The sequence below is a fragment of the Nyctereutes procyonoides genome, unplaced genomic scaffold (genome assembly GCF_905146905.1).
Source record: "Nyctereutes procyonoides isolate TBG_1078 unplaced genomic scaffold, NYPRO_anot_genome, whole genome shotgun sequence".
NCBI classification, from domain to species: Eukaryota; Metazoa; Chordata; class Mammalia; order Carnivora; family Canidae; genus Nyctereutes; species Nyctereutes procyonoides.
The window spans coordinates 754,062-768,982 of NW_026575160.1; the positions used below are offsets into that span (position 1 = coordinate 754,062).

General features: G+C 34.0%; 1 protein-coding gene across 1 annotated transcript; it reads right to left on the bottom strand.

The window, feature by feature from the left end:
- Positions 1-1,006: 1,006 nt before the first annotated feature.
- Positions 1,007-4,775, bottom strand: LOC129502731 (ATP synthase subunit f, mitochondrial-like). Its single transcript, XM_055314500.1, has 2 exons — positions 4,745-4,775; positions 1,007-1,398 (listed from the first exon to the last, which is right to left on the bottom strand). Exons 1-2 carry the CDS (start codon positions 4,773-4,775, stop codon positions 1,007-1,009), a joined length of 423 nt encoding a protein of 140 aa, XP_055170475.1.
- Positions 4,776-14,921: the final 10,146 nt, after the last annotated feature.

A 14,921-nucleotide genomic window follows, 5' to 3' on the forward strand; every position in this document is an offset into this window, starting at 1 on the left:
TATGAATGGTGTAAGGGAAGTGGTCCAGATTCATTCTTCCCCAGGTAGCTGTCCAGCATTCTCAGCACCATTTGTTGAAGAGATTGTCTTTTCCTTATTGTATATACTATTTCCTCTTTTACAGATTGATTGGCCATATAAGCGTGGTTTATATCTGGGCTCTCCATTCTGCTCCATTAATCTATGTGTCTACTTTTGTCCTACAGATACTATTTTGATTACTATAGCATTGTAATCCCCATTGAAATCTGGGATTATGATACCTCCAGCTTTGTTCTTATTTCTCAAGATTACTTTGGCTATTTGGGATCTTTTATGGTTCAATACAAATTTTAGGATTATTTTTTCTAGCTTTGTGAAAATATTATAGGTATTTTAATAGAGATCACATTCAATTTGTACACTGCTTTGGGTAGGATAGACATTTGTAAAATATTAATTCTTACAATCCACAAGTATATGTTTATTTGTATCACCTTCAAGTTCTTTCATCAATGTCTTAAAGTTTTAAGTATAGGTCCTTCAATGCCTTGCCTAAATTTATTCCTATTTATTGTTTTTGATGCAATTGTAAATGTGATTGTTTTAATTTATCTTTCTGCTAGTTCATTAGTGTGTAAAAACAATTGATTTCTGCATATTGTGTATCCTGTAATTTTACCAAATTCATTAGTTCTAATAGTTTTTTAGTGAAAATTTTTAGGATTTTCTCTATACAATATCATTTGGATGTCTTTCTTTTTCTGGTCTATTTGCTATGGATATGATTTCCAGTACTATGTTGAATGTAGTTGTCAGAATGGACATTCCTGATCTTAGAGAAAATAGTTTCAGTTTTTCATTATTATGATAGTAGCTGTGGATTTGTCATATAAATGTGTTGGGTTTTTTTTACCAGTCAACTATTATTGGATATTAATTGTGAATTAGGCAATGGAAGGATTCAAAGATGCCAGGCAAAAGTCATGGTCAGTAATGCCAAATGTGCTTCCACACTGGGCCCTCTTCAGTGGTACTTGCATAACCATTCATGTTTGAGCTCCTTGTAAGAATGACAGTAGTTGAAAAGCATATAAGCAGCCAGCACCATAGAAATCCCAGCAACACACCCTTTCTTCACATTGATATACTTGCTGTAATACCAGTAGTAACCTTTTTGAAATGTTCCAGCAATGCCCTTAGGGGTAAAATCCTGCATCTGTATCCAGCCTGGCAACTCTCCTAGTTTCACCTCCATGAGCTTCTTTTCCTTCACTGGTATGGATGAACAACACCATCTTGGAGTCCTGGGTGTCCCTAAATGTGTTTTATTGTGTTGAGTTATCTTCCCTTCATATCCACTTTGTTGAGTTTTTACTATCAGTAGATGTTGAATTTTGTCCAATGCTTTTTCCTTGTCTATTGAGATTGTTACATGATTTTTATCACATGTGATGTATCACATTGATTTCTGGACATTGAACTCTCTCTTTATCCCTGCAAGTAAACCCCTTGATCATGATAAATCATCCTTTCAGTGCATTTTGATTTTGGTTTGCCAATATGTTGTTGAGGATTTCTGTATCTATATTCATCAAAGATCTGGGTCTGTCATTTTCTTTTTTGCACTATATCTGCCTGGATTTGGTATTAGGGTAATAATAGCCTCATTTTTTAAAGATTTTATTTATTTATTCATGAGAGACACACAGAGGGAGGCAGAGACATATGCATAGAGAGAAGCAGGCTCCTTGCAAGGAGTCAGATATGGGAATTGATCCCAAGACTCCAAGATCACATCCTGGGCCAAAGGCAGACACTTCACTGAGCCACCCAGGCGTCTCAATAACAGCCTCTTAGAATGAATCTGGAAACATTCCTTCCCTCTCCTATTTTTTTTTTTTTGGAGGAGTTTGAGAGGGATAGGGTCTAACTTTTCTTTACTTGTTTGGTAGAATTCACCTGCCAAGCTACCTGGTTCTGGACTTATGTTGTTGGGAGTTTTCTAAATTACTTAACTTCATCACCAGGAATCAGTCTGTTCAGATTTCTATGGCTTCTTGATTCAGTCTGGAAATATTGCACATCTCTAGGAATTTGTCCACTTCTAGGTTCTCCAATTTATTGACATATAATTTTTTGTAGTATTCTAGTTCTTTGTATTTCTGTGGTGTTGGTTGGAATTTTGTAATTTCTGATTTTGAGTTCTGTTTTTCATGATGAGTCTGCCTAAAGGCTCTTTAGTATTTTTCAGTTTTTCAAAGAACCAGCTCTGAATTTCATTGATATTTGTTTTTTAAGTCTCTTTCATTAATTTCCTCTCTGATCTGTATTATTTCCTTTTTTTTCTACTAACTTTGGGCTTTGTTCCTTTTCTAATTCCTTTAGGTGTAAGCTTAGATTATTTGAAATTATTCCTGTTTCTTGAGGTAGGCCTATAATGCTGCAAACTTCCCTTCTGGACTCCTTTTGCTGCATCCAAAGATTTGGAAATCATTGTTTCCATTTTCATTTGTCTCTAGGTACTTTTTAATTTCTTCTTTGATTTCACTGACTCTTTGGCTGTTTAGTAGAATATTGTTTAGCCTCTATGTGTTTGGAAGGTTTTTTTTTTCCTTGTTTTTCTTAAAACTGAGTTCTCGTTTCATAATGTTGTGGTTGGAAAACATGCTTGGTATGATTTTAATCTTAAGTTTATTGAGATTTGTTTTCTGGCCTAACATGTGATCTATCCTAGAAAATGTGTTTCATGTGCAACTGAAAGGAATGTGTATTCCGCTGTTTTTGGATTGAAAGTTTGATACATATTTGTTAGGTTCATCTGGCCTAATGTGTCATTCAAAGCAATTTTCTTACTGACTTTCTACCTGAATGATCTATCCATTGATGTAAGTGGGATATTAAAGTCTCCTACTTTTACTGTATTACAGTTTATTTATCCCTTTATGTCTGCTAATATCTGCTTTATACATTTAGGAGCTCCTATGCTGGGTTAATAAATATTTACAGTTGTTACAGTCTCTTCTTGGATTGACACTTTTATTATTATGTAACACCTTTCTTGTCTCTTGCTACAATCTTTGTTTTAAAGTCTATTGTGCCCAATATAAGTAATTCTACCCCAGTATATTTTTTTTGCTTGCATTTGCATGCAATATTTTTTTCTATCCCTTCACTTTCTGTATATGTCTTTAGGCCTGAAGTCTTTTGCAGGCAGCATGTCGGTGGGTCTTTTTTTTTTTTCTTTTTAATCCAGTCATATCTTTTGATTGGAGCACTTTCTGTCCCTTCCCTCTGGCTCCTTACCACCCCCCTTCATATTATTTCTAAAATAAATAAATAACTATAATTTTTTTAAATTCTTACTTTGTAATGCTCCTATGCCATAAACTTTAATAACATTTGCTTTCCATTTCTACATTCTCAAAATTATTTTATGAAACTTCATTTTACATGGTCTTATATACATGCATACATATATTAGGAAAATTTATATTCATAGGCAAAATAATTCTTTTTAAAGATTTTATTTATTTATTGAGAGAAAGAGAATGCAAGCAGGGAAGAGGGAACAACTGGAGAGGGAGAATCCCAAGCAGACTCCATGCTGAGCATGGAGCCATGCCAGGCTTGATCCCATGACCCTGATACCATTACCTGAGCTGAAATCAAGAGTCAGATCCTTATCCACTAAGCCACACAGGTGTCCCCCCAAAATTTTTTTGTCAAGAATCTAAATTATTACACATTTTATAATAATATAATAAAGTAGGTCTACTATTGACTTTTTGAGAAATAGAAATTATGAGAAATCCAACTTATTTTCAGTTTTCAGTATCACTATCATATGTCTAATCTGAAACAATGTATTTTCAGATTCAGTGCTTTTAGAAGATCTTATTCACGTTAATTTCATGAAAGATTATCCTATTACTGAAAAAATAAGCATCCATTTCACTAGAGGATGAAATGAATCAATGAAAGAAAAAAATCTCCTTGCTTTATCAATCAATTTAAATCATTCGAGTAGCTTATGAATAGAAGTTTTTGTAACCACAAATAGCTTTTAGTTGGAAGCAAAATGTTAAATCAGTTTTTATAATTTTTGGCATTAGGAATAAAAATCAACTCTATGGACATTCAGTAGAAACAAGAACATAATACATCCTGAAGCTATTGAAACCAAATCCCACATTATTCTATTGCAGCAATTTACTGAAACAATCATTACCATATCAGAATTGCCATTGGATATTAGACCTAAGAAACGTATATCTACCTTCTTACCTTGTGAGCAGTTAGGCTGAATGGATACTTCTCTTCCCCTTGTCCCTCCCCCTTTCATTCTCCCTTCCTCCCCCTACTGTTGTAGAAAAATAGTTTGAGAAAAACACCTTTTCATTATTCTATAATCGTTTCAAATTCATGATGTTTGACAAGAATTAAATGTATAGTTATGAATCTATACTTGTGGTAGTACTTTTCTGATTTGCAAACAAATTGTTCCTTAGTGAGATAAACAGACAAAATAGTACCTTTTGGTGGGTAAAAAAGAAATGGGCTTTCTTTTTAAGTAAGGGAAATTTAGTCTTGAGAAATAAGTGAATTGATTTTCAAAGAATGATCAAATTTCTCCACTTCTTCAAATAAAATTCCAATGTAGCAATGTATAGCAGTAAAGAGCCCCCTTGTGAGGTATTATCTTACTGTTCTGCACTGTAAGAATACAATGGCTATTAAAAACAACAAGTTCTAACATACTTACAGTATTTCTTACTGTCAAACCATATTGCCATAGTTCGTGATATTAACTTCACTTAAAGAAAATGTATTTCAGATATTCTTGGGAACTGAAAAATCTGTGTAAATTATACTCTAGCATTGTTCACATAAAGAAATTGTAGAAGAAAGGTCTTTAAAACACCAAAACATATGGATTACCTGGAGCTTTTTTTTTTAACAGAGCATGAATATGAATACATTCATGTTTATTTGCCCCCACCTCAAGTTTTGAATGTTTTTAGGGGAAGTGAGAAAAATAGATTTTGGTGAAAATGAAAGGAGGATATGTAAGTCTCAACCCCATGACCTGAGTTTGAAGCACAGAGATATTGTTCTTATCTATAAACTTTGCCTTTGAGAGTTAAACATAACAAAGAATGTATACTGGGTAAGAGCAAATGCTTTGGGAATACTAACTTATTCATCAAACCAACACTTACTAAGTGTCTACCATACACAGCTCCAAATAAAGATAGGTAACACTATTTGCTCTCAAGTAGCTCACTGGTCTAAATGGGGGTCAAAAAATCCCATTAAGAACAATATAGTCAATATAAAAAATAGTGAAAGGGAATAAAAGGGAAAGGAGAAAAATGAGTGGGAAATAGCAGAAAGGGAGACAAAACATGAGAGACTCCTAACTCTGGGAAATGAACTAGGGATGGTCGAAAGGGAGGTGGGTGGGGGGGTGACTGGGTGACGGGCACTGAGGGGGGCAGTTGATTGGATGAGCACTGGGTGTTATTCTATATGTTGGCAAATTGAACACCAATAAAAAATAAATTTATAAAAAAACTGAGGAAATCTTAATAAAGTGTTGACTTTAGTTAAAAAAAAAAAGAACAATATAGGCAAAATTAGTAACATGTATATGCACCAGTTACTAAAGAAACACAAGAGTTTGCAATACTGAGGGTGGGAAAAAAAGTACTCAACTTAATACAAATATGCAAAAGAAAGAATACTACAACAGAAAACTGAATTGCAAATACCTTAATATATTTGGAATACAGAACTATGAGTAATTTTAAGAGAACAAGGCGGGGCTTTTAATGCTTTGTTAAAAAGATAGGCATTATAAATAATGAGATGCCACTGAAGAATTTTTTTCATATAGTAATAACATTTTAAATTGTTTATATTTTTCTGGGGATCCCTGTGTAGCTCAGCAGTTTAGCTCCTGCCTTCGGCTCAAATCGTGACCCTGGAGTCCCGGGATCAGATCCCGCATTGGGCTCCCTGCATGGAGCCTGCTTCTCCCTCTGCTTGCCTCTCTCTTTTTCTGTGTCTCTCATGAATAAATAAATAAAATATTTTTTAAAAAATTGTTCATATTTTCAAAAAATTATTTTATCTAATTCTAAAAACATTTTAAAGGCCAAAGAAAACAAAAATTGCATAATTTTAACTTTTAAAAAATTCTTACTTTTATTTCATTTCTATCCTAAATTTTAACTTTTAAAAAATTCTTACTTTTATTTTATTTCTATCCTCTTTTTAACATGACCACAATAACAATAGCACTGGAAGAAAAAAATAGCAAGAATTCCTTCATAACTAAAATATCCAGTCTTGCTACAAAAGAATTTTGAAATAGGATAATATGAATCTGTTTTCTCTGGTAGAAGTAGGGAAGGGAAAGTTGAAGTGAAGTGGGGCAAGACTAGAAGACAGTAACAAAATAGCAGCCTATTGCAATAATCCCTGACAAGCAGATACGCCCACAAGGTACCTGGCTTCTAGTTCAAAGCTCCCAGATAGGAGTCAACATTTAACTGACAGTATTCATTCACACCAATATAGTAACTAATTCTACTTTTATTAAAGATGATTGATTGTAATAAAATTCTAGTCAGAAAGAAATGATTAGGCTTTCCAGAGAAAGATACTCTGTAACTCAAATATTAGAAAATACGAATTCCTACTATCTTGGGTCCCCTATATTAAAATATGCAAAATTATAATAGTTAACCCTTAGTTATAATTGAGTCTTCTTATATAAGAATATAATAGCTTTAAGGCCTTGAAACGATGACAAATCACAAAAAGCTAATTCCTGACAGTATTAGTTCAGAAGGGAGTTTTTCTAAAAGTTGTGGTACAGTGATATGAATAAGGAAAAGGAAATAAGGGATTTCAGTTCAAGAACTGCAAATGTGTAATTATTCTTAGTACTGCCCTATCCAAACTTGGATATGTCCTCAACTAACTCTTATCAACATCTTTATTCAACAGTGTTAAGCATTTTGAAAAATAAAATTAAATCTCCTTTTTTGATTGGATTTAAAACCACCTTGGAAATTTGGAGAAAGACACTTCCTACAGATTCCTAAAAACCAAAACAAAACAGTGACCTATTATGGACAAATCAAGTAAAATTAAGCAGTTATTCTATACTCATTACCATGTTAGGGACTGAAGGGAAAGGACACCGAAGGGCCATAGGAGGCCTCATATATATATATCACTGGGTATCACCCAGTCACATAAATTAAAGCTTTCTAAAATGGGCAAGAGAGATAAATCCTGGAAATGAAAAAAGACAGGGATAACAGGTGGCAAGAATGGTTAATTGGCAAAGAAACTACTGTCCTATGTGCTCTGCTTTAGTGAGGATGCTTCTGGTGCCTAAAGGAAGTGTTTTTGCAACATCTCATTAAATCAACACTTCTCAAAGTCAAAGCCATAGATCAGTGCTGATCTGTGAACTGTTTATCAATCTGCCATTAGTACAAAAATTGTTAGTAAACAGTTAATGTTGCCTCAAAAAACAAGTGTGTAATTGCCATTGGCAAATGTCTGGGGTTTAAGTTTGTGTGAGAGTAAAATCCAAAATGTAAATGCAATGACAGAAAAATATTCTGGAGTAGTTACAAAGGTTAAGGAGTTTATGCCAGAATTTAAATGACACACACTGCTTCTGTCATTGAAAAGAAATCTTGCTGGGAAAAACAATATAAGAGATAACTGAACAGTGTACTTAGTAACTGATAAAACAAAGGTGGGAATTATTTAAATCATATAGTACGTGTCAAATGAAGGATTCTCTTTATCCTAGCATAATATGGAAGATAACTGTAAAGAACTAATACTGCATTGCTCAAGTAAGAGGTTTATCATGGGGAAAGTTCTGCAAATGTTTACAGTATGAAACACATACCTAGTTTTTCTGAATAGTAATAAATGTATGATGCCCAAATTGTAAAGATGAAAATTTGACACCAAGACTTGTTAATTGGTCGTATATTTTCAGTATTTTAAATTATATTATGCCATACAATTAAGGAATACATTATTTTCAATGGTAGATAAGATCTGAAGGAAAATAAACTGAGAAGTGTGGAAGGACAAAGTTTCTACTGATAGGTATAACAAATCCACAGCAACAATCTAACAATTATCAACAAAGTAGGTGATTATCTTGACATTTTCTGTCTATAAAAGGTTTTGATAAACACTTTACATTTTGACAAAGAATTCTTAATTTTATTTTCCATTAAAAAACCTATACATAGGAAATTCACAGATCTGGAATCAATTTCTTAAATCAAAAGACAATTTAAACTCAACTATATTCTTGTAGGGTAAGTTTTAGAATGGCTATTGATGAAGGGCTGAAAGTGATTTTTGAAAATTATAGATCACTTGCTTCATTTTGGATAGAAGTTAAAAAGAGTATTCTGAACTTGCTAAAATTGCTTTAAAATTTCTTCCTCTGTTCCTGTCAACATACTTCTAGAATACTGGTCTTTTTCTAAGCATCATTAAAATTTGGATACAATATAGGACATGCCCCTCATATATAATGAGTCTGTCAATTCAGTCTAGTTTAAATTCTTTTGCCAGCAGTGCATCCCATTAAATGACAAAGAGACTAAAGTGTGCACATAGGTGTTGACAATGAGAAATCCTTAGTCCCTTCATAACTGTTTGTTACAACTGCACAGTTATGCATATAATAGTGATTTTTTATATTAATACCCAAAACATCATTTTTACTGTACAATGCATATAGAGGTCCTGTTATGTGTATTCTTATATTTATGGAAAATTTTAGGTCTACTGTATCAAGTAACAGATTGAATTTGAGACCTTGAGTTTTTTATACTTCTAGTAATCCATATTTAGTGTATCTACAGAAGTATTGGTCCAGGAGTAGTTGAGGGGCTGTGTGGGGTGGGGTGGGGAGCAGTTCATCACTTGCAAGTTATGAAGCATTGGTTTACCCAAACCATCCATTTTTCCACTCACATGCAACTCTGCCTCGTGTATCCAAGAATATGTAATGTTGTTAGGAATCAAAATAAAAAGATAAGCTGCGTTATCATTTCTGCATATGATATACAAAAGATTAAGAGATCACATATTTGGCTGTGTTCTTTTTTGAGATACTGATTCTTAGTCTGTCTTTTGCTTTTTACCTTACCCCTCCATTCCAGTAGAAACTGAAGCCCTTAGCATTTATTTATTTATTGTTTTTGCTGGGCATACAACCAAAATTATTTTAAGTCAAGATTCTTCCTTTTTGGTAAAAATTAAACTAAAATGGATTATCCCAAGTGTCTTCAGTCACAGAAAAGAAAGAAAGAGTACCTTAAGTGGAATAAAAAGAGAACCCCACTAAGCAACATAGGCTGGGAGAACATAATTGAAGGTACAACCAAAAATAAAAACAAAACCCTAAACAGCAACACCCTGACTAGGCAAAAATTCCAATGTTATCCCATTGCATTATATGGTCTATTCACAGGTAGAGGGGCTGTTGACTGGCACAGAAATGACTAGATATGTTGGAAGAGGCCAAGACATGAGTTTGACTTTTTCTGAAAGTCTAAAATGGTTGAATATCAGCAATTTTATATGACTCACCCTATTAATTGTAGTGATGGATTAATACAGAACAGTGATCTCTTATTTCAACATGTATAGTTGGTATCTCCAGACTTAATTCGTGCTGTGTATCGTAAAGATGATTTTGGTGCTGTATGGATTGGTGCATTCTATATTTGACACTCTGTGTGTGCATACATATGTGTGCACGAGGGAGAGCAGGAACAAACACACACACACACTCACACAACTAGTTCAAACTTGTAGTTTTCAAAAGAAATGTATACATCAGGACTGAATGGGCAGAGAAGTGGGCAAAGAGAGATGATCTCTTATTTTTATTACATGCTTTTACAAAATAATTCAACACTTCCCCAGTTTATAATATCTATCCAACACCACACTCAGAGAATAAACCAGTCAAATCACAGGGCAGCTTTTGGTCCTTGATTCTAGTGCAATTCTCTAGAATTATACCTATATAATAAAGCTGATCAAGTTCTTAATATCTTCACTTTGAAAGATAAAAATTGAGGGAGGTAAGAATATAATATTTAATGAACCCCTTTATGTGCCAGACATTGTACGGGACATTTTACATATTTTATTTCACTTAATGAGCAGATGGCTGATGGTTTAGCCATTGGAATAATTTGATAACAGTAAAAATGTAGTAGAGAATTAAGGTTGAAAGCCTCAACTATCAAGTAACATAAAAAGCTATAGGTTTGTCCCTCACCTCTTAAATTAATTCAATTTATGTTGTGGCACCTAACTAATATGCATATAATTACTTTGTTTTGGTCAATGTAAAGACTAATTTGCCTGCAAGATTAGTATTGATTCACATAGAGCCATGATTAATATTGGAACTTGAGGATCAGTTATTTTTAAAATGTGTAACATTATTGACCATATAGGTAAAAACTTATGAAATATACAATATATTAGAAATGGATAATTTGAGGAGAAACCATTTGCTATTTTAAAGTTATAGTAATATAGGAAAGATAATGGACAACTTAGCTACTTCAGAGACATTTTTTAAACAACCTCTGGATCTTTGAATTTTATCCTACAAGCTATCCTTTAGTGTCGGTATTGGCAGAAGGTCTACAGGGGCTGGATGGGGAGAGAACTAGGGAAACCTAATCCACCTTTTCCTTCAGTGTGACACTCAATGTGAACACAACCTTCCAGTAGTTTCCATCTCTAGATTTATAAGGAGAAAAGCACTCAAGTGAAAAAGGAAACATGTCAACAGGAAAGTAGATAGGATGCCAGAATGTGAACAACTCTTCAGGATACTTTGCCCCCAAATCAAAAGAGGTAATTTAAGTCAGCAAAAGACCAAGCCCACCAATTCGTAGTCATAGGTTCTGGAAGTGCACAGACCCTCCCCCGTGTTAGGAGTCCTAAGAGAGGCCCCTCTGTGAGAGGCAAGTCAGGTAACCACAAACACCAGAAATGCACAAGTTGCCATGTTATTTCTTTCTGGAAGATCTTTTCAAAGTAGGAGATGTGTTTACTGAGAACCATTGTTTTTTTTCCTAAGATATAACATTAAACATCATCAGGGCTCCCAGGTGGCTCAATTGGTTAAGTGTCTGACTCTTGATTTCAGCTCAGGTCATTGTCTCAGGGTCCTGGGATGGAGCCCCACATTGGGGAGGGGGGCTGTCCATGCAGAGTAGGGAGTCTACCTGGGGATTTCTCTTACTCTCCACCTCCCCCTCACCTCTTTTCCTTAAAAAAAAAAAAAAGATTAGCATCCTCATCAGCAAAGGACATTTCTGAATTTTTTTTCCATATTTTGGACTGTGGCCAATACCTCTTTAAAAAAAAAATCTTGTCAGTTTAACTTCTAGTATTCTGTGCTTGATTCTTTTTTTTTATGTTTCTCAAGCCAGTATGCTAAGGTTGATACAAAGGGTAATCTCAGGATAGAAGTCCAATTAATTAATTTATGTTTTATGTGAAAAATACTAAAATTGGTGTAATTTCTATCACTGCTACACAAAGATCAAGATTTGGCATTTTTTCTAGCTATTTTTATTTTACATGAACTAAACCACACACGTATTTACTGCTTTCCATTTCCCAGTCACTGAGAGGCCCTTTTGTATATTAACTCATTTAATCCTCATCTCTACCCTAATGAGGTATGTACTATTATTATCTGGCTTTTATACATAAGAAACCTACCCAGTAGAACCCACTAAAAAATAATAGGAGTCAAACTCCCTCAGTTTGGCTTTATACTTCTTTGCTCTTAGCAGCTTGTCACACTATGTTTATTGAGCTTTCTTGCTCTGGCTGGAACTTGCCTAAGTTTTCCCAAGTTGTTACTTGTAAGAAGGCAAACAACCTAAGATAAAAATAGAGAGGCCCCATGGACTGAATTAAAGATAAAAGAGAAAACTGATGTAATTTTAAGAGATTTCTAAAGTATGTTCTGGCATAAATCAGTAATTTTCCACCGATGGAATTATCTAGGCCAGACTCCCAAAATGCCAAGTGAGTTTTCAGAACCACACTCTTAATGTCCACAAGGCTAGTAGCAATAGATATTATTAGACACTGCTAATTAAAGAACACTTACAATGTATTCATTTTTATGTAAATAATTCAACAAAAATTGGCAATTCAGAATTGTGAACCAGATGAATACAAACTATGCATCTTTGATTAAGATTTGCATAACTGTCTGTTTGTAATGAGTCAATTTTGGAAATGCTTTCTGTAGAAAGTAACTCAGGGAGAAAATAGTACATAAAAGAGAGCAAATATCCACTATGAGGCTCAAGTTGGAGAAAAAGTAGGTCATGCTTTCATATTAGCAATCTAATAGAAATCTAAAAAGTTGTTTATGTACATAACTTATAAGCTAATTCCTTCGGCTACTTTGTAAGAGAGAGCTCTATTGAGGAGTCAAATAGCTCTCAGGTTCTTATATTTTTAAAACCCCAGGATCAAATCTTCTCACAGGTAAAATATTCAAAATTATTCAGCATATACTATTTGCATCTAATTTGTAACCTTGTCACAAATATGTGTCTTCCATTGTTTTAGTAATTTTGTTGGTCTGTTGATTTACTTGCCACATATTTAATGACTTTTAATTTGGTGACATCCAGATGAAAACAGTAAGGAGGACACTGAGGGATCTGGGAATGTCACCGCTTGAGTGATATCTTGGCATAAATAAGAGAAGATAGAGGAATTCTTGATAAGTCTCTGAATATTTGAATTAAAAAATATGTTCTATTTCTGCTACAAAATGTTTAATTGGGTTTCTAAAGTGAAGTTCTAGACAAGGAATTATAATGATGACTGAGATTACTGAAATGACTCCTAACCCCTCAGTCACACTGGATAATGAGTACTTCCCAAGAATGAAGGAATAGGAAGCCACCATCTCCCAACTCCAAGTCAATGAAGAGGAGCTGGAGGAAAGAAGCTAGATCCATTTGACAGGTGTTTGACCTTAACCTCAAAATTGCAAAGGTAACACCTGGCTATCTTTCTGATGGAAAGAACAAAGGATCAACTAGTACTCAGTTTTAGGGAAGAAGAATGTGTCAAGATTTTCCATAGACCAAATGCAGGGCACATAAATGAAGGAACAGGTATGGATGGAGTCATACAAGTTCCCTTCCATGAAGACCTGTGGAAAAGGTATAAAGACTTCAGCAACAGAACCATTAAGTGACCAGAGTGAAGATTCATCAAGAAAACTGGTAAGTAAGCCAATCTGGAAAGGCTACATATTTTCCAATTCCAACTATACAACATCCTGAAAAGTTGGAGAAAGTAGGTCATGCTTTCATATTAGCAATCTAATAGAAACAGCATAGAAATCTAAAAAGTTGTTTATGTACATAACTTATAAGCTAATTCCTTCAGCTACTTTGTAAGAGAGAGCTCTACTGAGGAATCAAATAGAAAAAAAAATATGAAAACAGAACAATAGCAGTGGTTGCCACGGATTAGGGAATAGGCAGTGATGAATAAGCAGATTTTAAAGTCAGTGAAGCTATTCTGCATCATGTGGTAATCGCCAAGATACATTATTCACTTGTCAAACCCACAGAAGAAACAGCAGATTGAACCCTAATGTAAACTGTGGGATTTAGTTAACATATCAATATTCATTCAGCAATTATAACAAGTGGGTCATACCAATGCAGGATGTTAATAACTGAAAACTGCAAATAGATGGGAGAGAGGAATATATGGGAAGCTCTCTGCACACGTACTAAATTCATCTTGAAAACCTGAACTGCTCAAATATTAGTCTGTTTTTTCAAAGATATCTCTTAAAGAGAAAGCAGCTAGAAGTTTAAGAAACCCATCACAAAAGAGTAGGAGAGGGAGGAGAAGGAGGGAAGAAAAAAGGAATGAACAGTATTTGAAAGTATGAGGGGGAGTGAAAATATTTGAAACATGGTATCTGTGCATCCAGAAATGAATACTTTCAGCAGGGGATCTTCCACGGTGCAATTGGCATAGCTCCGAGACTAGAGGTTAAGAAGCTTCCATGCGTGTCACACTTGACTTTTAGTCAAGTCACAATCTGTCCTTAAGGATATTTTCTCTATACTTGTATACTGACATTTGTAGCAGTCTTCAATTGTCATAATACTCCGTCTCCAAATCCATGAACTTACAAGGTAGGATAAAAAAGCTAAACACTACTGTCAAAAATCTAAGGGAATAATTGATGATCTATAAATATAAAACCCATTACCACTCAAATATGCCTCTTTAATATTAGTCACTCACATTCATTGTTCAGTCCCTCAGAGGTGTCAACTGGAATGTCGGCAACACAATGCAAATAAAGTTAAATCAATTACAAAGTAAAATAGAAAATGTGGCAAATTACTTAAAGTGATGTTGGAAAAAAGAATTAGAAGAAAAAAATAGACAAACAGGGATGCACTAGATTTAAATTAAAAACCAAAGAAAAGAATAACCCATCCAGCTAAGTTTCAGAAAAGAACAATTTGAAAAGCAAAGCATTAATAAAGATTTTTAGCAAAATGGGGAGCAAAAATTTTTAAATGGATTCACATATTGACTGTGCTGTAGCACTCAGAGTAAAAGGATGAGATCACAGGTTTTATCTCATTTGGCAAAAACATAGTAAGAAAATACCTAAACCACTATAAATAGGATAAAAAAATGAACATAGGAGAATTAGAATATGGCATCCATGCCTGAGAGAGGTGCATTCTGCTTGGGGTTGCATTTTCATGATTCATACTTATAAAAAAAGCATTCATAAATAGTAATCATTTAAATTCTGTATTCACAATTTAGTGAAA